Source organism: Oryctolagus cuniculus, chromosome 15 (assembly GCF_051225735.1).
Source record: "Oryctolagus cuniculus isolate XC-2025 breed Fujian yellow rabbit chromosome 15, ASM5122573v1, whole genome shotgun sequence".
Classification (NCBI taxonomy): Eukaryota; Metazoa; Chordata; class Mammalia; order Lagomorpha; family Leporidae; genus Oryctolagus; species Oryctolagus cuniculus.
The window spans coordinates 5,545,116-5,567,039 of record NC_142881.1 but is presented as its reverse complement, the minus strand read 5'-3'; the positions used below and the strand labels follow the sequence as shown (position 1 = coordinate 5,567,039).

General features: G+C 57.3%; 1 protein-coding gene across 1 annotated transcript in view; it reads right to left on the bottom strand.

Moving 5' to 3' along the window:
- Positions 1-21,924, bottom strand: part of ADAM12 (ADAM metallopeptidase domain 12) — a 319,692-nt gene that overhangs the window by 45,283 nt on the left and 252,485 nt on the right. The window contains exons 12-13 of the mRNA XM_008274835.5: positions 6,444-6,621; positions 644-733 (exon numbers count right to left, since the gene is read on the bottom strand). Coding sequence (XP_008273057.3) covers positions 644-733; positions 6,444-6,621 — 268 coding nt within the window. The remainder of the gene's footprint in view (positions 1-643; positions 734-6,443; positions 6,622-21,924) is intronic.

Below are 21,924 nucleotides of genomic sequence, written 5' to 3'. Positions count from 1 at the left end.
TCTGTTGGGAAGACCCTGAGATGGAGACGTTGACACAGGACCCCAGGCAGCTGCTGGGTCACCAGCACGGCATTCTGGGGATCAAGCCGAGAGACCGGGGATGAGCCTGCGTGACGGGGGTTGGTTCCGGTTCTGGTGAAAGGGTTCCGGTTCTGGTGAAAGGGTCCCACCAGCCTCCAATGTATCCAGGGCTGGGGAACCTTTCCTGTGCCGAGGGCCGATTAGATATTTAGAGCATCTCTTGCAGGCTGTACAAAATGACGAGCTTACAAACGAGCCTGCTGTGCCTTTACTGAACTCGAGTCCCACCCGTGCTTGCCTCGGCGGCAGGGCCCGACCAAGCGAATCTGTGGACTCCTAAGGCCCGCGGGCCCGATGCCCCCCACGCCTGGAAAAGAACGCTGGATGCTGAGCTTGAGTTTTGCAGCTCTATTCGTTTCCAGCTCATAAGCAATTTATCACAGATGATTAGCAATTAAACTGTGCATCTCACTGGAAGATGGGGAGCTAATCCAAAACGAGGGCTGGATATTGCCCTTCTGCACACAACGCAGCCACCGCCCCCACTGCTCCAGCACCGTCCCGCGCCGGCCCCGCACCTGCCGGTGCCGTCAGGGTCGGGCCGCAGCCCCGGGGCGCTCACCTGGCAGTCTTCGCAGCACAGCCCGTGCGCGCACACGGCGTCTGCCTTCAGAGTGCAGGTCGTGGCGTTGCAGCAGCGGTTCGTGCATTCCTGGAAGAGGGGAGTGGGCTCTGATGGACAGGGCTGCACAGTGTGGCCAGCACGCTAAGTGCAAAGGTCACATCTTGGGCGACCGCAGAGGGGAACAGAGAACACGAGAGGCTGGCACCTGGACAGAAACCTGCCTGCCCGAGCGTTTTCATCTGCAAGAAAACAAGGCTTCCGTGCAGAGTCCATGAATGCGCCCGACACGGTCTAGGAGTCCCTGGGGAGGTCAGAAGCGTGTGAGTGCCTTTTGTGGGAGGCAAAGGGCCGGAACAGGAAGGCTGCGTGGCCGGGACAGGAAGGCTGCGTGGCCGGGACAGGAAGGCTGCGTGGCCGGGAAGCTCTCCAGGCGCAGCACGGTGGGGGTCCGTGGGGGGGTCTCACGTGGGCCTCACTCACCAAATCAACTCGCCTTGTCTGAGCACTTGACTGCACTGCACGGCAGGTGTGAAGGAGCCCCTCCCCCAGTGCGTAGCTGTCGGGCTGGACAAGGCCCACCAAGGAGCAGGAGCGGACGTTAGAGTGCCCCAGAGGCCAGGAAGCAGGTCTAGGGGCTGTGGCTCTTTGGTTTGTGGGGAATTAATTTGTTTCATTTTATTTGAAAGGCACAGGAACAAAGGGGGAGCCAGCGATGCTCCATCTGCTGGTTCTCTCCCCACAACGGCTGCGGCTGGGCCAGGATGAAGCCAGGAGCCCAGAACTCAACCTGGGTCTCCCACGTGGGGCCATCACCGCTGCCTCCCGGGGTGTACATGAGCAGGAAGCTGGAGTCAGAACTGGCGCAGGGACTTGAATCCCCGCCCTGCAGCAAGGGACACAGGCGTCCCGAGCAGCGTTCTAATGGCTGTGCCAAATGCCGGCCCCGGATCTGCGAGGGACGATGAGAAACCAGGGCCAGAGAGAGTGAACTTCCTTCGCAGGCCCCACTCCTCCCTCGTGAAGGAAACGAGAGGACTCCTTGCTTGGTCCTCGACTCAGGCTGTTCTCAGGTTTACCCAGGGAGTCGCAGCAATCCTCATTCCCCACAGCATTCCAGTAACTCGGGGCTGTCGTGTTTTAGAAGAAATCATCCTCACATAAGAAGGAACGTTCCCTGAGCCTGGAATACTGCTTCCTTTATCAATTTAAAAAAAATATTCAAGGGCCAGCACTGTGGCATAGCAGGTAAAGCTGCCACCTGTAGTACTGGCATCCCATATGGGTGCTGGTTTGAGTCCCGGCTGCTCCACTTCCAATCCAGCTCTCCGCTATGGCCTGCGAGAGAAGTGGAGGGTGGCCCACGTCCTTGAGCCCCTGCATGCATGAGGAAGACCCAGAGGACTCTCCTGGCTCCCAGCTCCAGATCGGCGAAGCTCTGGCCATTGCGGCTATGTGGGGAGTGAACCAGCGGATGGAAGACCTCTGTCTCCCTGTAACTCTACCTTTCAAATAAATAAATAAATCTTTAAAAAATATTCAAAAATGATGTGCTTTAAAGAAATCATATACTATTGGCAAAGGCAAAGCTGGGCATAGACTAATTGAACAGTATAATAGTTTGCTCCGAAGCCAGCTTTTTGGAGACAGATTTATATTAGTATCAGAAGTGCGATTAATAAGATTTTCTCAATAGTCCGGAAGATTTATGGTGAGAAGCCCGAACCGCATCCTGTGGAAAGCCATGAATGATGCTCTCTGGGTGTCTGCCGCTTGCTCCCATCACCCACACTTCCCAAGTTATTAAATCTGAGATTTGTCGGAGGCTTTATAAACATCCGGAATGTGTAATGTATACAGTAAGATAAAACTGCCAACCAGAAGTTGTAGCTGTAGCGTCCAGGGCAGGGAGAGCCTCTGACTCATGGACTTAGAAACTAAAAAAGCTCGGAATTTGTTCTGCTTTTTGCTCCAGGAGCCCCTGAGCTGCACTCCTGCTTGGGGCCGTGGGACGCTCCCCACAGTCCGCAAGCCTCAGCCAACAACGGCCAACCAAGCCGATTTCCTCGATGTCCCCAGTGAAACCCGCCGTCCTGTATCTGGGTCCTAAAATCCTTTCTCTTTCTCCCTCCAACTCACCAAGTAATATAAGCAGCAGCTCGAACGGAAACGCAGCCAAGCAGAATGGTTCGACTTCAAAGGGGGTTGATAATGTGAGAAAGATAACCAAGTCTAAAAGATATTTGCAAGCTACCGGCATCCTCTTGACTTTAAACAAGGAGGTAAGGCTGCTCTCCCAAGCCTGCTAGCTGGAAGAGTGAGTGAGCTGTCGGCACAGCCGTATGTTGCCATCAATCCAACGCCCTGTACGGGAAGCCTTCCGCAATCGCTTGCCTTTTAAGTAGCCCCGAATCTACGTCTCCTGCAGTACCATATTTCTCAGAAGAGGCAAAGTCTTCATCTGCTGATACATCCATTATCTTAGTGCTCAGAGAAGTGCAGCAGAGCCAGTGAACACCGAGTCTCCAACAGAGAGACTAAAGAAAGCGTTAGATTCTCTGTGAAACCCTCGTTGGCATTCTCAGGCCGTAGCGGGAGACGTGGAGTCTCTCTCACAACAGGCTGGGACGAGGTGGCAAGGCATCTTCCCAAAAATGACGGAGAGGATTTCTGAGAGCGAGGGAGCAGACGCTGTTCTCAGCGCCCACTCCCCGGCTCCCTGATGCGCCCCGATGCGGTGACACAGAGTCCCTCTCTGGGCCGGCACGTGGGGACCAGTCTGATGCCTAGGCCTCAGGAACACCGCAGGGCCCGTGCACGGGTAGCAGGACGGAGAGCCCTGGCTGACGGGTCAGCCTAAAGCCTTGGCCAAGAGAGTCCGGAGCCTGGAAATGCACCGTCACCCTCCTATGACTCAGTTTGGGCTTCACCTCTTTTGCAAAGCAAAAATGAAAAATGCGCAGCCAAAGGCTCTTCTGTGAGTCTGAAAGATTTCTGGGAAGGAAGTCGTGTGGATGGAGGGAAGGAACTTACCCCGCAAAGTAAGGACCCTAGCCCTAGAAAAATGAAGTTGGGAACCGTGTGTGAGCAGAATTTGGCTCTACCCAAGGAAGGAATCGGGAACACTCAAGTTGCCCTGTGACGAGGTATGCTACTGGGGAGACGGCACACACCTGCCAAGCTGCCCGGCCGACTGTTCACAGGGCAGAGGATCTGGACAAGAAGGGCCGGCAGGTTTTAGGCTCTGAACCACTCGCTGACACAGTGGTGGTGGTGGGGACGCGGTTGGTGATGGTGGCCGAGGAGACGGCAATGGCTGTGATGATTAATGGGGGGGTGGCAGCCATGGGGGAGGGGGCTGGTAGCTATGGAGATGGTGGTCTGTGGTGTGGTGGGGGCAGTGGTGATGATACTGGTGTGGCAGTGATGGTGGGGAGGGTGGCAGCTGTGCCGCTGCTGCTGGTGGCACAGGGAACGGTGACAGCCGACGGCATCAGTCCAAAGCCAAACACTCATGGCTCCATCAAGAGCTGCCGAATTGACTTAGACTAATAAACAATCATAAGGACTTCAAACCAATGACAAAGCATTCTAAGTCAATATGGTCTCTCCTGAGAAATATGGGTGATGTAATCTTGTTTTCTTCAAGTGGTTAACGAGGCCAGCATGGAGTTCCTTTCCCCCGGCTTCAAGTGATCCTCCACTAATCTCTTTTAAGATTTTATTCATTATGTGGGAGGCAGTTATAGAGAGAGGGAGAGACAGAAAGGTCTTCCATCCACTGGTTCACTCTCCAAATGGCCACCATGGCTGCAGCTGGGCCGATTTGAAGCCAGGAGCCAGGATGTTTCTCCGGGTCTCCTAAGCAGATGAGGGGCCCGAGCAGTTAGGCCGCCCTCCACTGCTTTCACAGGCCATAACTGGATCAGAAGAGCAGCCCATGTGAGAACCGGCGCTGATATGAGACGCCGGCACTGCAGGCGGAGGCTTAGCCTACTTTGCCACCGTGCCAGCCCCTCCTCCGCTAATCTTAAAAAGGTTTTCTGCAGCATTACAATTAAGGTTCTCTCCTACGCGGTGACTGCTCTCTGATCATTGTGATCAAAATTCAATGCACAGTAGGCAACTCCACTGATATCAGCAAGCTCCGAGCTCCGAGCTTGGAAGAGGCACACAAGGGACAGAGCCCAGCACACGCCCTCGCCCAGCCCTTGTACACCTGCAACACTCTTGTGGAAACCATCAGACCCTTCGCCTGCTGGCACGGAAGCCCCAGAGGCTCGGGCTGGGGCATGACGACACCTCCGTCCCCGTGATGAACACCAGACTCAACGGGGTCCTCGGAGTCTCAGCCCATCCTCCCTCCGCCCTAGGACGCCCAGTTTCAGGGCAGCTTCTCAGACCCGTGCTTCCTGAGCCCTCACTGAGCACATCGGCGGAGCTGGCCAAGCCACACCGAATGTCCTGCTCATCAGCTTACATGGACTCCAGGGTAGGGAATCCCACGCGTCAGCCACCTGCCTGACAAGCACTGGCCTGGGTGTGTTCTAATCACAGCCTCCTCTGGGCTTCGAGGGGCACCTGTCTACCTGATGCGTCTCGCTGTGTCCTTTCCTTCTCAAGGTTAACAAGTAGCTGTTACAATTTTTTTTTTTTAAGATTTTATTTATTTGAGAGAGAGAGAGAGAGCGGGAGAGACAGTGAGAAAGGTCTTCCATCTGCTGGTTCACTCCCCAGATAGCAGCCACAGCTAGAGCTGGGCCAATCCAAAGCCAGGAGCCTCTTCTGGGTCTTCCACGTGGGTGTGGGGGCTCAAGAACATGGGCCGTCTTCTACTGCTTTCCCAGGCCATAGCAGGGAGCGGGGTTGGAAGAGGAGCAGCCGGGACATGAACTGGCGCCCCTGTGGGATGCTCGTGTCGCAGTTGGAGGCTTAGCTCACTATGCCACAGCGCCAGCCCCGCTGTTGAAATTTATTCTGGAGCTGGTACTGTGGTGTAGCCGGTAAAGCTGCTGCCTGCGGTGCCGGCATCCCATATGGGCGCCAATTCCAGTCCGGGCTGTTCCACTTCCGATCCAGCTCCCTGCTAACAAGCCTGGGAAAGCAGTGGAAGACGGCTCAAGTCTTTGGGCCCCTGCACCCACGTGGGAGACCCGTAAGAAGTTCCTGGCTCCTGGCTTAGTCTGGCCCAGCCCTGGCTGTAGCAGCTACCTGGGGAGTGGATAGAAGATCTCTCTGTAATTCTGACTTTCAAAATCATACATACATGCATATATAAATCTTTGAAAAAAACCCCAATTCTTAGGCTGATTACCTTTATGTTGGGCCCTAGAGAAAGGAGACAAAGGCCCGATACCGGCCACAGGACAGGGGTGCGTAAGCCCGAGCTGGCTAAAAACAGCGCCGCCTTTCGCTCGGTGCTACCGGCGCCTGTGGGCAGCAGCTGGAGCACCAGGTCCTGCATACAGAGGCGGCTGCGGCAGCAGGGACAGGATTTCAGCTGGGTTAGAAACAAATGCTGCTCATTCAAATTCCCCTCTCGCAGCAGCCTTCCAGAGAGAGAGACGGTGCTGACGAGCACCTGAAGCCCGGATGCAGAGGCTCTCTCCTCCATCAGACTCGAAGCTAAACGCTTTCTTATCGTTCTTGCCCTCGTCTTGCAGAGAACGCCGTGCCCTCCAACAACGGACTCCGCGCCAGAGCTAAGAATCCAGAAAGCCACCTCCCTGGGCGGGGGGCCTGGGTTTCACCGCCCCGCGGCACTGCTCCAGGCTCTCGCTGCTTGCCCCGGCCTGCTTACCTCCGGCTCCCCACAGTCGCACTGCTCTCCTTCCTCCACGTAGCCGTTGCCACACTTGCGGCCCCCGAAGGACTGCTTGACCTCGGGCAGGTTGAAGAGGCACATCCCCATCCCCTTCTCCAGGCTGGTCTCCAAGTCCTTCTTGCTGCAGCTGCTGAACACCATGGGGAACGGGTACCTGCGGACGGACAGCCCAGAGCGGCGGTTAGGGCACAGGTCGGCCTCTCCTGTTGCCCCTGGTCAGCCCTGGCGACGTCCGCCCAGGGGTCCGCTGTGGGTCTCAGTGCGCGATGGCATCCAGGTGCAGCCTGCATGGTGCCGCCCGCTCCTGGGCACGGCCATCACCTCTGCCGAGGACGCGCCTGACCCAACAACAACTCCAGACAGCTCTGGCGGGAATGGTGCAAGAGAAAGGGAATTCTCAGGATCTGCAACAAGAACCAAACACGCCAACAACCAAGCTTGTCAAGTCCGTGGTTCCAGGGGCCCGCGTCTCTACCCAGGTCAGACCTGGTCAGTGTGGGCATTCAGCCCACGGAGGTCAAATCCCAGCTGTCCCCCAGCACCGCTGGAAGAGAACGGAGGTGGTCAGGCGACGGAGAGCCTACTCTCACCTCTAAATCCCAGGGCCACAGAGAGGGGGCAGAGTCGGCCCAAGTGCCCAGCAGAGTCACACTCCCCTTCCACAGGCTCAAGGGCTGCCCAGTCCCACGCACCTGCATGGGCTGCGTGACCAGTTCTTGATGGCAGAACATGACCACGAGAGAGGCGAGTCCCCCAGCGGATGGCATTTAAAGGGTTACTCCTTACTGATGTCCTAGCTGTCCCCCTCTGTAAGCTGAGATCAGTGCATTCCACGGCTTCAGGAGTCAGAGGACACAGACCCAGCACCCTTCTGCTCACTGTAGGGAGCCCCAGAGCAGCCAGCAAGAGGGGAGCACCTGTGACCACAGAGCCACGGAGCCACGGAGCCACGGAGCCTCGAGGGTCGTTTCCTATGGCAGCTGGGCGACTCAACATACACCAGGTGCCTCCAAAGTTCACGGAAGGTTTGTTTTACAAAACACTGTGCATGGATTTCAAAAAACATGTAGCATTCAAACCTCTGAACTCCATTCTCCATGAACTTCTGGAAGCACCCTCGCATGGAGTGTCTCACTCTCGTTCCCAAACACGTTTTCCCGTGTCTGGAGGCAGCAAGCACTCTGGGGACAAGCATGACCGAAACCTGTGGGTTTTGCCACCAGTGAGGATGTGAGGCCCAGCAAACCCTACCACCCTCTCCATGGAGACGTCCACAGGATGACAACACTTGACTCCATGTCCATTGGCCAACCCAAGCCAAGCCGCTCCCCAGCGACAGGACACCAGCCCCAGGTAATGCTGCCTGTGACAGTAGTTCAAGTCCGTGCACACACGGTCACAGCCACACTGCTCCCACCACCCTCCCCCACCAAGTGCTGCGATCAACCCCAGATTACTAACTCTGGAGCATAACGCTGACCTACGGATACATTCACACCTAAGTCCCACCCCGACCAGGGCTTACTGTAAGTGCGGGAGCCAAGTCCCCTTTGAAATCTTTATACCTGATCTAGGTAGGCAGATTGGCGAATCCTGGTAGCAAAGCGACACTGGACAGTTTCAAAATATTACAATCTGTGCTATTTTGCACTTAGGGAAGGTTTGCATTGGCGAGGCTGGCACCTCACACAGCTAATTGACACCAATTCTCTCTGCAAAGAAGTACACAACACACATGTGTCTCCAGGGTGATCAGGGACCCTAAACGCCAGGCACACTGATTTCTTGCCATGTGGACGAGTGACCATTTGCAATCAGCTCCTTCTGGAAGGGAACTGACTGCTAGAAGATGGTAAATTAGGACGGACATTAGGACAAAACCGAAGTCTCAGGAAAGGTTTACGGCAAGAGGAGCAGGAGAGAGAACCCGGAAGGGGACTGGGCACCAGTGTCCCACGGGAACAGAGAAAGCGCACAGCCCCCAGCGGACAGGAGTGCCGAGACCCGCCTCATCCCCCGAGATCGGCGCATCTGCCCATCTCATCCTCTCACACGGTAACAAGTGCACACATTTCGGGCCTGGGGTGGGCGTGTTGACATGAAAGAAACATCTTCGATGAATGGGGTCTGCAGAAGTCCAGGACGTAACCAGTGAGTGTCTCAGGGAGGACGGGACAGAACGTTGTTGACAAGACATTTCTGCGTCTGGGCTGGATGTCCCAGGCGGGAGCACTGACCTCTGTGGTCGATGTCTACTTCCCTTAGCTGCCTGTTGGAGAACAAACTCCAAATGCGCTGAAAACCCTCTGTCACTTAGATTCACGGCCTCACGGCCCCAGCCCCACAGCCCCAGCCCCACCGCCCCCCGCCCCATGGCCCCAGCCCCACCGCCCCCCGCCCCACGGCCCCAGCCCCATAGCCCCACGCCCCACGGCCCCAGCCCCACAGCCCTCTGCCCCACAGCCCCGGCCCCACAGCCCCCCGCCCCACGGCCCCAGCCCCACGGCCAGCGCCTGGCATTTGGTCCTGGAGGCTGCCTCCGTCTATGCCAGCTGAGCTTGTGGTGGATTCCCCGACCCTAAGCCGGTCCTTCCTCACTGGGGCTCACACCACACGGCCACCTCTGCACATGGCCCGCCTTCCGCGTCACCACCGTGATCGGCTCTGGCTGTGGGTAGCCGGGGGCGGCCCCTCTTCCCTCCAGCTGGGTCCTTTCTGACTCGCCCCGTGCAATCCCAGCGTGACCCTTCGGGAAGGCCACGGGCCTTCAGCAGACGCTCCTGCCTACTTGCTGCATTTGGTCAGTCGGCTTTCCTACCAGCTTCCCACAACACCCCAGCTGTCCTCCCAGACAGTGATGAGTCTGTGGCACACCTTGCACCTGTGGGACATCTTTGCCGATTTCCCCTTGGGGACACCAGGAGTGACAGAAGTCATTCTAGTAAGATCTCTGCAGAGCAGTCAGCTGGCGCCGCAGCTCACTAGGCTAATCCTCTGCCTTGCAGCACCAGCACACCGGGTTCTAGTCCCGGTCAGGGCGCCGGATTCTGTCCTGGTTGCCCCTCTTCCAGGCCAGCTCTCTGCTGTGGCCAGGGAGTGCAGTGGAGGATGGCCCAGGTGCTTGGGCCCTGCACCCCATGGGAGACCAGGAGAAGCACCTGGCTCCTGCCTTCGGATCAGCGTGGTGCGCCGGCCGCAGCACGCCGGCCGCGGTGGCCATTGGAGGGTGAATCAATGGCAAAGGAAGACCTTTCTCTCTGTCTCTCTCTCACTGTCCACTCTGTAAAAAAGAAAAAAAAAAAGAGAGAGAGAGAGCAGTCGATCGCTCGCCACCCAGTGACCCTGCAGTTCCCCAGCGCCCAAGAGGCTGGGGTATCTCGGCCCTGGGGACATGGCCGGGAACAACATGCACAAAACCCTCACCACGGAGCTTGCCTTTCAGTGGGGCAAACACGACCAGGGAGTAGAGAGAGTGGGTTTTAGAAAGAGAAATGGTGGTGCGCAAGGACGCGCACTGGACTCACGGGTGGACCTCCAAGGGACGTGCAGACATTCCCCAAAGCGTGGGGGGGGAGGCGGCGACACACGTGGGCGGGCCTGACGGGACGTACCCAACAGTGAGACACGAACTCTTCCTGTGACCACCCAGGAGGGCAGCCCCTCCCCCAAGACCAGTGTGGGAACTGCTGGTATCCTGTGGGTAGGGCCAAGGCTTGTGGACAGCAAGAAGGCATCACAAAGTGTCATTACACAGGGCGCTTTCCCCTGCATGGCCCAGGCGCCGAGAACCACTGCAGGTATTCTTCCAAAGAACTCCAAACCTTTATTTCTACCCCCCACCCTTTAAATACAATTATTATCACAAGCCAAGGGTTTGCTCCTCACCTCTGTTCTGCTCTGAGACATTCACAGCTGATGGGTGCACGGGACTAAGAAAAATATGGAAAGATTAGAGCCCACCCCGTGCAACCAATAATGTAAAATTATTTCATATCTCAGCAGAGAAATTTGGTTGCATCAGATGCTGGATTCTTATTATGATGTGGTCCTCATCTCTGAATGCTTTTTATATCCTAAGTAGCCACTGGTCGCCTGGTGCACAGAGCACGGTAGGAGCCCATGCCCAATGGCTCAGGAGCTAAGGGACAGGACTTGGCTTGTACCAAAGATGAGCCAATGGACCTCACGCACCCAGGGGTGCATCACCGTCCCCTCCAGGTTTAAGAAATCCACCTGCGGGATCGGTCAGTGAGATCACTGCTCTAACCGGTTCAGCCACACAGGACGGGAGCACAGGAGGACCTCGGCCAAGCATGACTCTGCCCTTGAACTTCCCACGGTGGCAGAAGTCATCCGATTCGGCCGGGATATCCCCCACTCCCTCGCTGACTCACTTGAAGTTTTCAAGCTGCCTGTTGAGTTCAGAGCTCCGAGGAGGGTCCCTGGGTAACTCAGACACTCCGGACCCCGCCCACCGCTTCCTTGCTTGAGTGTCGCCGAACCCCTTCCTTACGGAGGTGCCCCCCCCCCACTGCCTCTCCGTCCATTCTCCAAGGCCCACGAGTGTCCCCTCCTCCAGGACACGGGTCTGGAGTGTCAAACCCTCGCCCACGCTATTATTTAATGTCACACAGAGAGGCTCCGAGGAAGACTTCAAGCCAGGGCTCCATGGTTATTGTTCCTTTTGCAAACTGTCACACTCCAGCTGCAAGGCACAGGTCGCGGCGTAGCTCCTGCACTCCTGCTTTAGGCTAGGGGGTACCGTGACGCTCTCCTCACAGAAACATCTTTTACACTGGTTTTCTACCGACATGTAATAATTGTATGTTCTGACGGGCTGGCGTGCAATACTTCAGAACAAGTACACAATGTGTCCCCATCAAATCTAGGGGGGGCTTTTATCTCCTGGGACTTTGTCATTCTTTGGATTAGGAGCCTTTAAACTCTTCTCTAGCATTTTTTTTTTTTTTAAAGTAATAATACACTGTGGCCTGTGGCTGCCTGCTATGCTCCAGAACTGCAGAGCCCAGCCCCGTGAGTAACCGTGCTCTGGTACCTGTGAGGCAACCTCCACCTACCCCCTTCCTCCCTCAAGGCCTAAGGGCTTTCATTAAAATTCGAAATTTCAGAACAACGCAACACGGCAGGAATTGCCATCACCCACACTCATAGGTGAGGTGGAAGGAGCTGCTTAGAGTTCAGGCAGGACTGGCAGGCCAGATTCGTCCAGTCTCTGGGTTCCACACGCCAGTTATCAAGAGAGCATTCTCTTCGCGGCTGACGTCACCTGCAGAGAGCTGTGGATACGTGGAAGATGGCGGTGGGCCCGGGACACAGGGAACCGATCTTCCCATTACCAATGTGCGCCGGGTCTGGTGGTCCTCAGGGGGTGGTCTCAGGACCTGCAGGGCCAGAAGCTTCTAGAAATGCAAGTTCTCAGGTGCTGTCCACACCCACTGAGTCAGGAAGCTCACAGGCGGGGCCACCAGGTGATTTGTTTAAGTGACAGAAAATACGCAGGGCACAAAGTCACTCCTGCAGCCAGGCGTCAGGTCACTGCTGTGTGACTCCCACCACTGCCCAGTTCTGAGACATTCCTTCACCTCGACGCCTGTTAAACGTCCCCTCCTCACTGTCCCCTCGCCCAGCTCCTGCCAACCACGCGTCTACGTCCTGCCCCACCTGCTCTGAATCCTACACACGTGCCTTTCTCGTCTCGCCTCTATTCACCAGTGTTCTCGAGGCTTGCCCATGCTGTTGCGTGTTGGGCACCTGGTTCCTATTGGGGCTGAATAAGGACCCATCACCAGGAAGACTGTGCCACAGCGTTCACCCGTCCATCAGGTGGTGGAGCAGGTGGGAGCAGGTGGGAACCAATCACTTGGATCTAGAATTCAGATGTAAGGGTACTCCATGGAATAAGGTGGATTGTACAATAAATACAGGTATTTGTGTCAAAAGAATAAGAAATTTAAATCCATTGGTGAATGCAAATCTAGGTCCCCCACAGGTCACCTTTCATGACCTTTAAGAAATAGTTCTGTGGTACGCAGCAGTTCTAGTTTCTAAGAAAACACGCTGCATAGCATTTGAAGAGCCCCGTCTCATCCTGGGCAATGGTAACTGACCGTTCCCCGAGTATCTGCCTCGTAAAGCCAAATTAGAATCAGGAATGGATTTCAAATACCTTGACGCACTAGGGTGATGGGGCCGATCCTCACCCCGCACACCAGTTACGGAGCCGGCAATGGTCTGGCTGCTTCCCCGCCGCCAGCTCCAAACCCAAAGCCCAGGTCTTGTGCTTCCTCTCGCTCCGGCTTTTCCTTCCTTATTTAATAGTCCCGTTCCCCGGAGCGGTCGTGGAGAGGACGCTGAATTGAGCCGTGCAGCGCTCACGCATCAAAGATCTCGTGCGGCCCACAGTCGGGCTGGGCTGCAGCTTAGAGAGAAAAGGCTCTTCCCTAGCTATCGGCAAGCTCATCACAGCGCACTTTTAATACACCCAATAAATTAGCCCAAACGCGCCAGGACAGCACTAATTGAAGTGACATATAGCAATGACAGACCAGGGCAAAGCAGCAAAACCCGAGAATTCCTCGGTAAAGATCCCTTCTCCCAGCCCCCCCCCCCCCCCCCGGCCCGGCGCAGGAGCACTGAAGATGGTGACACGGAGACACAGGAAGCAGCTCGGGGCAGAAGATTTATCTCCAATGCCACGGCCGGGGGATGGCGGCTCCTGCTGGGATGCGGCCTCTTTTGTTAGATTCTAATATTTAACCGCCAGGGGCACTCGGGGCGAGCTCTACCAGGCTGGACGCAAGGTTGGAAATGAAGAGGGGGTGAAATGGACAGCTGGGGGACTTCAGGGCAGGGGTCCAAGCTTACAAGGCCAATGCCACCCGCAGCCTCCCAGCATTGGTGCCTTGCCCTTGAGCCGTCACAGCGCTTAGGGGTCACTCGGACGCTGACGAATCGGCCGGGAGAAAGGCCCTGTCTCACAGGAGCCTGTTGTGGTCATCAGGGTGAACCCCACCAGGCCAAGTCGCCGACCTCCCCGGGTGAAGTCGGGGTTCCGCGCCCTGCCAAGCTCCCCGGGAATTAGTCTCAGACAATCGCTTTTCGTGCTGGAAATCAGCAGCCGGGGGAAGCAGCTGCAACCCGGCTGGGTCGGGTCACCGTGCCCCCTGCTTCCTGCGGCCTCACAGTCCCGAGCGCTGAGTGCAGGAAAGGAAGGGAAGTGAGCGAGGAGGGAGGGAGCCAGCGCGGGCAGCCGCTGAGAGGGGCTCGGCGCCCTGACACAGCCGGGCGACAGGAAAAGCCAAGGCTGCAAGCGGCTGGGGCTGGGGCGCCAACCAGACTCCGCTCTTTCAGTCGACTGGGGAGGGAAGAAACGCACGTTGCCCAGAGCTGCCGAGTGAGCAGACGGCGAAGGGCGCGCCGGCTGTGGGAAAGAACATTCCGCTTCCCCTGGCGCCTCCCTGCAGACACAGGTGGAGTTTCTTTTCCCGACAGCGGTGCCCCGATTCGGCAGGCCTGGAGGCTCTTCTGCACCTGAGCTACGGTGTGGAGGAGGTGCAGAAGCAGCAGTCAGGGGACAGCGTCTGAACACCCCATCTGACAGTGTGTCGCTGAGCCTCAGTTTTTACATCTGTGAAATGGGGATTCATACGCTGAGGAGGAGGAGACACGAGCTTCACACAGAAATGTGCCATGGCACTGGCTAGCTTTAAGCTCCACGCAATAGCAGCTGACAGCATTGATATGTAAAAGATGTCTCTTTCTCTCATTTAGAGTTGTCACTTTGCCTATTTCAAACGACTGAATGCTAGTGCCTTGTACACACACAGCCAGATGCAGCCCCAAGTAAACCGGAGAGCCAAACGACCCAGGAGGCAGAGGAATGATGGGGCAGTTGAGTATTGTCCTCTGCTTAGCACAGACCGGACAACTTGAGAAAGTTTGGAACTGGGGTTAAGAGGTAAGCTGGGTGTGGGGCGGGTGGTCAGGATGCCGCTCGGGACACTGGCACGCCGCAGCCCAGCGTTCGGGTTTCAGGCCCAGTCCACTTTCTGCTCCAGCCTCCTGCAAATGCGCACCGGTGGGGGGCAGCAGGTGATGGCCCAAGTACACGGGTCCCTGACCCCCCCCCCCCATGGGAGGCCTGGATTGAGTTCTGGGCTCTGGGCTTTATCTCCGACTTTCAAACAGAATGAAAATGAGAATTGCAAGTTTCAGTGCCAAAGTTTTTGAGATCCACGCACAGGCTGCCATAATATGTGCTTCCCACGAGCTTTCTGAGCCCCACCCCCCGCCCAGTATAGGGCCAGATTTCCCCCGGCTCGACAAGAGCGTGGGTTTGGTACAAACAATCACAAACAACCTGCAACGCACACACACAGATACCACTCAGCGGCCACCGCCTGCCATGTGGCACCGCTGTTTTCAGGTTTTCCCCAGAGCTCATCCCACCTGAGCCCACTCAAGACTCGCCCTCCTCCTCCAGGCCAGGCCCTCGCCCGGAGTGGGGTGTGGCCATGGAGACGGAGCCCCCTCTTCGGCAAACAGGACTGAATGACTCCTACCCAACCCTTCCACATCTCATTCCCAGTCCAGAGCCGAGTTCTACTTCCTTCTAGACCCTGGGCGTAAACCCCACAAGAACCCCGTGTTTAGTGACCCCCCCATTGCAGGCTCGCACTGACACCCCTGTGAGTCAATCATTCCAATCTCACGGGTGAGGAAAGAGGGAGACCCGGCCGTGGCCACACGGTTCCAGAGTGGAGACTCACGGCCTGTGTCCTTCCCACTTAACCACTCGGCCTTGAAGGCATCAGGAGGCCTCCAAGGGCTACTTCGAGGGGGACCCCGAGGGCAGGGGCCTTAGGGCAGCCCCAGGCATGACTTGCGCAGACGGCTGTGCCAGGAGCCTTAGCATCCCTGGGGGAGCGAGGCAGCTGCCAATGCCGAGCGGCGCCACGGAGCCAGCTGTAGGTAAAGGCTGCCCCTTGTTTCACTCGCACGACCTAACGGTCCCTGGCGTACGGCCACAAAGAGGGCCAGGCCTTGGGATTCGCCCAGCACACCCAGGTGAAGCCCAGGTCGGCGTGCACACACCTGACGGGGGCCATGAGTCCGTTCGGGCCGTAACCGGCAGCAGGCAGGGGCCGGTCCTCAACGGAGAGGCGGGTGACTCCCTCCTTCATGGCGACAGGGAAGGGGTGTGCAGGGAGTGCGCTGGGGACCCAGGCAGAACCCCAAGCACCCTTCATCCCCTCCAGGAGCAGAGTGCGCTGGCCCCAGAGCCGGATGGCGGCCCAGGGCCTCCCAGCTGGGCCGCGCCAAGCTAAACAAAGCTCAGACCAGGAGAAATGATCAAAAGTGCCCTCAATGGGACGTTCCAACTGCTGATAGCAAGCACCTGGGGCCCAGAGCCGAGCCCACGGCAGCACATGTGAGTTCACGGTCTTACCGCGTGAACTTCGACCCCTGCCGCTCCTCCACAGAAACCATTTAAAGTGCAGATACAATTTCCGAGAAATTTTCGTACAGACAGACACCGCTGAGCTCGGGTCAGTGGACGTGCACAGGCGGCACCTGCATGTCCCCACCGAGTGGACGTTTTACTTCTGGGCCCCGGGGGCCACTTCCCGAGAGCCCAGGGGCCTCAGCCTGCCACGGGTGGGGAATTCAGAGGGCGCTAAGCTCCATTCAAAAGAGCTGTGTGGTGGTGTGTCTGGGACGGGGCTCCCCGGGGGCCAGGTGAGCCTTTCCCCCGCCCCAGGACAGACCTGCCCGCAGGCGCACGGTGTTTCTGTAGCTCTGCACCAGGACGGCGCTCCTCACCCAGAATGACAGGAGAAGGGGTCACGGGAGCCGCCTCCAAGCCACCCCAGCAGAGCTAAAGTCCCGCATACCCTGTCCCTGCCTCACTGTGCACTTGACACTGGGGTCACCCCCTGGGCAAGCAGGACTCAGCCCCCCAGGGTTTGGGAGCCAAAGGCCCTCTGCCCTCAGGTAACCCGGTGAGGCCCCAGGTTGGGGCCTGGAGCCCAGAGCTGAGGCTGAGATCCAGAACCTGTGTCCACACCAGCGAAGCGTCTTTTTTCTCAGGGCCCTGACAGTGACCTGCGACAGGAGACGCAGAGCTTTCCGTAAACGGCAGAGAGGTCTGCTGGGGTCCCAGGGTCTTATCTGTCAGCTACTTTTAGATTTCACTTCTTTGACTCCAGCCTCTCACTGTGGCTCAGTTAAGCAAAGGCTGTTGGGTCGGGGACACCTGCTTGAGAGCACGTCGGCCCTGCCACCCGATCTCCACGAGCGCCCACAGAAAGAGGCACTCAGCCTCCTGCCTGGGTGTGCTCAACTCTTACTTTCTTTTTTGTTTCTTATATTGTGTCTGTTGTTGGAAGCTATTGTAGACATGATATAAAAATCATAATAGTTTATAATTTTATATTTAAAAAATTACAATGGTGAATGGGGCCAGTGCCAGACTTAGCACGGAACGCAATGGCCTCAGACTCTTCTCCCCAGAGCCCAGAGGTTTCGTCAAACTGAGACGTGGAGAGAAGGCCTCACCCTGCAGGTGTCTGTGCTGTGATCACCACCCACCCGTCATCCATGCACCCACCATTCTTCCTTCCAACCATCTTAAAGAATCCGCTCCCTCCCGCCTCGTTCCCTCCCATCACCCAACCTTCTTTCCACCCACCTATCTTACCACCCAGCCATCCTTTCAAATGCTCATTGTCCACCTTCACACCCCCACCACATCCATGTGACCCTTCAGTCAGGAGAACTCTCTAAACTCTGCCACGCGCCATCCACTGTGCTAGGTGCCTGGGACCCAGTGCGCACTCCCAGCCAGCGGAGTTTATCACGAGCCCTGTGGATACCAGGGTTGCAAAGGCCCGGAAATTACTCCCGACCTCACACTGTGGCCCCCACGCTGTGTCCCGGGGAGAGGGACTGGCAGAGCTACAGCTGCACTGTCGCTCGCATGTTCTACCACAAATACAATGCTGGGCGCACAGTCAATGGCGGAACAGAATCCTCTGCTGCTGTGCCAGGAAGCACGGCACGGAGCACCCGACAGGTGGGGCTGCCCTCTGCTTCCCACAGTGACACGGGGACACGGCTCTGTCCTGAGACGCCTTTGGTCCTCACGCAGAACCCAGATGTGGCCGTGGCCACTTCCCCACAGCAAGCGCGTGGCAGGGACGGGGGAGAGACTGGGTTCCGTGGCCTGGGGCTTCCCTTGCGGCTGGCTTTGAAAATGCAGCCCACTGGTGAGCTTTCTGAGCACCAGTGTCCTTGTCTTTAAAATGGGCGGAATCACGGCCACTTCTCGCAGTTTGCTGACCAAACAGGGTGGCGCCAGCGTGGTGGCCCGTGTGTGCTCACTTCTCTGAACCACACGCTCAAGCAGCAACGGCCATGATGGCTGCCTCCCCCGTCTGATGGATTCTGTGTCCAGCCTAAGAGAGGAGGGCGAGTCCATGCTCTGGGGAGCAGGTGTTGGCCGTCTCACTCTGCGTACGTGCAAGGCCGCCCTGTGTTTCCCGGTGGGCGTTGTCTAATTACACGGAGAGGAAACAAGACGGGGCTGTGGAGGGCTGGCTCGTCCCTGCGCTCCTGTCCGGGTGCAGCTGATTCAGAGTCGGCGCTTAGTTAGCTTGCGTTTCCCTCTTACTGCAGTTGCTTCCTCCGTAGCTGCCGCTCCTCCATGAGTGAGGACGCACACGCACCCCCCCCTCCATGCTTTGAGGAAGGAAATGAAGATTCTTTTCCCTTTTATTGAGAAAAAAAAAGTCACTCCGTGTGAAGGGCGGATGCGGGGAAGGGAATGACTCCTTGCAAGGGTGTGAGATGCTACCACGGTCGTGTGTGGAGACATCCCCGCGGCTTCCAGAGGCACACACTGAAATACAGGGTTCTTTCAGAAGTTCGTGAGCAAACGGGATTAAACGATCCATTGGTTTTGGTGCACAATGTCCTGAAAGCCATTCAGAACCTTTGTGCAAAGTACAGATCATGAAAAAAAAAATGCATGGATTTCAAGATTTTTTTACACACCAAAATAAACTTATCTTCCAATTCTATTTTTCCACCAATTCTTCAATTCTCGTCTTGGTGGACGAGAGGCAGGGGTACCCAGGACTGTGCACAGCTTGGACTGGGTGCTCCTGCAGTGGCCCCGTGGCACCAGGGCACTTCCTGTCACAGGCCTGGGCCTGCAGGCTATCCACCCAGTGCACGTCCTGTCGGCCGACCACAGCACAAGTTATGGGGAGCCAAGGTCCTGCCTTTCGCTTCTGGGACCCTCCCTGCTCCGCAGCTCCTGGCTCCCGGGGGCGGTGTGGCTGCGGTAGGGAGGGGCTGTGCTCTGGCCTCTGGCCGTTGGCCCACCACTCTCGCGTTCACCCTATTTCCTGCAGGGCCTTGTCCTGAGTGTGAAGCTGTCACTGGAGAAGGCTGACTTGGATGCAGGCCGAGCAGGTCCAGCGGCTCATCCAGGTGTGTGCCGTGTGCAGACAGCAGGCGGGTGTGCCCGAGTGCAGCATGAACGGAAGGAAACGGAGATGAGGGAGCCAGTGACACAAGCTTGGAGGGGGGCACAGGGCAACGCTCCTTCCTCAAGCTCGGCCAGTTGCCCTCGGTGTAGACGTTGTCCCTGAAGGCCTGAGCTCGGGACGGGGAAGCCCCCACTTGCTCTCTTTCTCTCTACGCTGTCCTCGGCACTCAAGGCGTCGTGTCCACTCGGGGTGGACACGAGACTGTGATTGGTGCCTCGGAGCCGTTTGCCCGTTGGTCTGAACGGAACCCAGGGGTCCTACTCCACCAGAGTGGAAACTATAGCAACCCCTCTTTTCAGACCTACACGCGTGATAAGGCTCTGTGTGGTGCCTGGAAGCAGAGTCCGGAAGGACGCTTAGGCAGGAAAGGGGGAAGATCCTACACGGGAAAGCCTCGCGTGCACCCAGGTTGAGCGCGAGGGGCCAGTGCGGGAGGGCGCGGCGCCGACACGCGGCCAGCAGTGTCAGTGCGGGAGTCTGCGCTGCGCGGGCCGGATCCCGGGGGTTACAGTCTACAGAGCGCCTCTCCCCGCTTCTGCGCGGTCATACACCACGGCTCTGGCTAACGACAGTAGCTCAGACGCTGCCCACAGTCCTTGAAAATGAACAGATCTTCAGCAAGAAGTCAGATCTGCGCTGTGAGGCTGGAGAACCCCCAGGGAGTCCGGCTGTGTGGTGATGATGTGCCCTGCTCCTGCCAGGGTGGGCTGGGCTCTGCTGGGCCCGGCCCTGTTCCCCCACCCTGCCCCACCCCCAGCCTCAAGGCCTCTGAGCCCCCAGGCCCCCAGCCCCAGAGTCTGCCCCTTCCTCACTCCCTGCAGGCTCTCCCCCACCTCCACCCCCAGGTTTCCCCCATCCCCTTTCGCATTCCCTCCCTTCCGAGCTGGCCTTCGAACCTGAGATCTTAAATGCTCTCCCGGTCTGTTTTCCCATAGAACACAGGTTCCCCGAGCATGGGAACCCTGCCTGTCCTGTTCACGGTCCCCCAGCTGGGCCCCTGCAGGACATGGGGCTGGCGTGCCGCTGACACGCGCTGCAGGTTCCATGGCACTGCCTGGCGGGCTGGCCCTGGGAGGCCAGCTCTCCTCTTCCTGCAAACAGAGGAGTCCGTGAGACTACTTTTTGGATATTAATTCTTCATTTTTGCTTTCTCCTCTGGGAAGCCACATTCGCTAGTTTGCTAACCACTCTTTGTTAAGAATGCTCCCATCATTCGCATTTCCCTTCCCCTGCACACGCGCCTGCCTCGCCCTCCACCCTTGCCCACGGACGTGCTCCAAGAAGCCCATGAATGAATGGACACAGCTGACTCGACTCCCACACGACTCCCAGCTGCTGCTTTTGCCAGAGTCATTTCCAGGACAGGCCTTGATGTTAGCTATCCCAAGACATGAAACACACCTCACACACGCTCCCAGGAATTAATGAAACAACCCACAGGGAACTCCCTCTGACCGACACCGCGTCAGGCGGCTGACATCGCGACGCACAAGCTTAAATGGCCTCTGTGCTCAGCTCTCCGTGACGGCCTCTGGGTCGCATTTTCCGAGCCCTGATGTCTGGGATGACGTGATGGAGAATAACCAGGACTCACTAATGGCCACGCTATTGCCTCTTCCAACCATCTTTGATGTTTATTTTTGATTCTGAGACTTTAACGTCAGCACTATTATCAATGAACATTTGTTGTTAGTTCTGAATAACTAACAGCAATTATTAATGTCCTTGATATCACTAAAATGGCTACTGATTCATCTCTTTCCCAGTCACCTTTGGGGCTAAGATGTAAATGAAGGTTTTTTTAACGTTTGCCACCATGGCTGACTGTATCGTTAGAAGTCAGAGGAGGACTGGAGTCTGGATATGGGCTCGTTCCCACGGAGACCCTGGGCAGGTTGCTGAGTGCCTGTGAATGGTGCTGGGAGAACTTTCCGAAACCTTCAGTAGGAATTCTTTTTTTTTTTTTTTTTTTTTTTTGACAGGCAGAGTGGACAGTGAGAGAGAGAGACAGAGAGAGAAAGGTCTTCCTTTGCCGCTGGTTCACCCTCCAATGGCCGCCGCTGCAGCCGGCGCACCGCGCTGATCCTGGCAGGAGCCAGGAGCCAGGTGCTTTTTCCTGGTCTCCCATGGGGTGCAGGGCCCAAGCACCTGGGCCATCCTCCACTGCACTCCCTGGCCATAGCAGAGAGCTGGCCTGGAAGAGGGGCAACCGGGACAGAATCCGGCGCCCCAACCGGGACTAGAACCCGGTTTGCCGGCGCCGCAAGGTGGAGGATTAGCCTATTGAGCCACGGCGCCGGCTCTTCAGTAGGAATTCTACAAAAAGCCTTTAACTTTTTGATAGTTCCAACGTCCCTGTGAGCTGAATAATAAAATAACGATTGCACCTTGCATTTGTGCAGTGATTCACAACGTCCGAAGACACAGGATCTCACGTCATTCCCTCTCGGGACACGGAGATGACACTGGAGCAGCCTGGGGAATTCCAGAGCAGATGGATGGGGGGGGGGGTGCACAGGCAGCCTGACCCCCCTGTGCTGTGGGCTGGGGGGTGGGTGGACAGGCAGCCCGACCTCCCCCATGCTATGGGCTGGGGGGGGTGGACAGGCAGCCCGACCTCCTCCGTGCTGTGGGCTGGGGTGTGGGTGGACAGGCAGCCCGACCTCCCCCATGCTATGGGCTGGGGGGCGGGGTGGACAGGCAGCCTGACCTCCCCCGTGCTGTGGGCTGGGGGGTGGGTGGACAGGCAGCCCGACCTCCCCCATGCTGTGGGCTGGGGGGGTGTGGACAGGCAGCCTGACCTTCTCCGTGCTGTGGGCTGTGGGCTGTGGGCTGGGGGGGTGGACAGGCAGCCCGACCTCCTCCGTGCTGTGGGCTGGGGG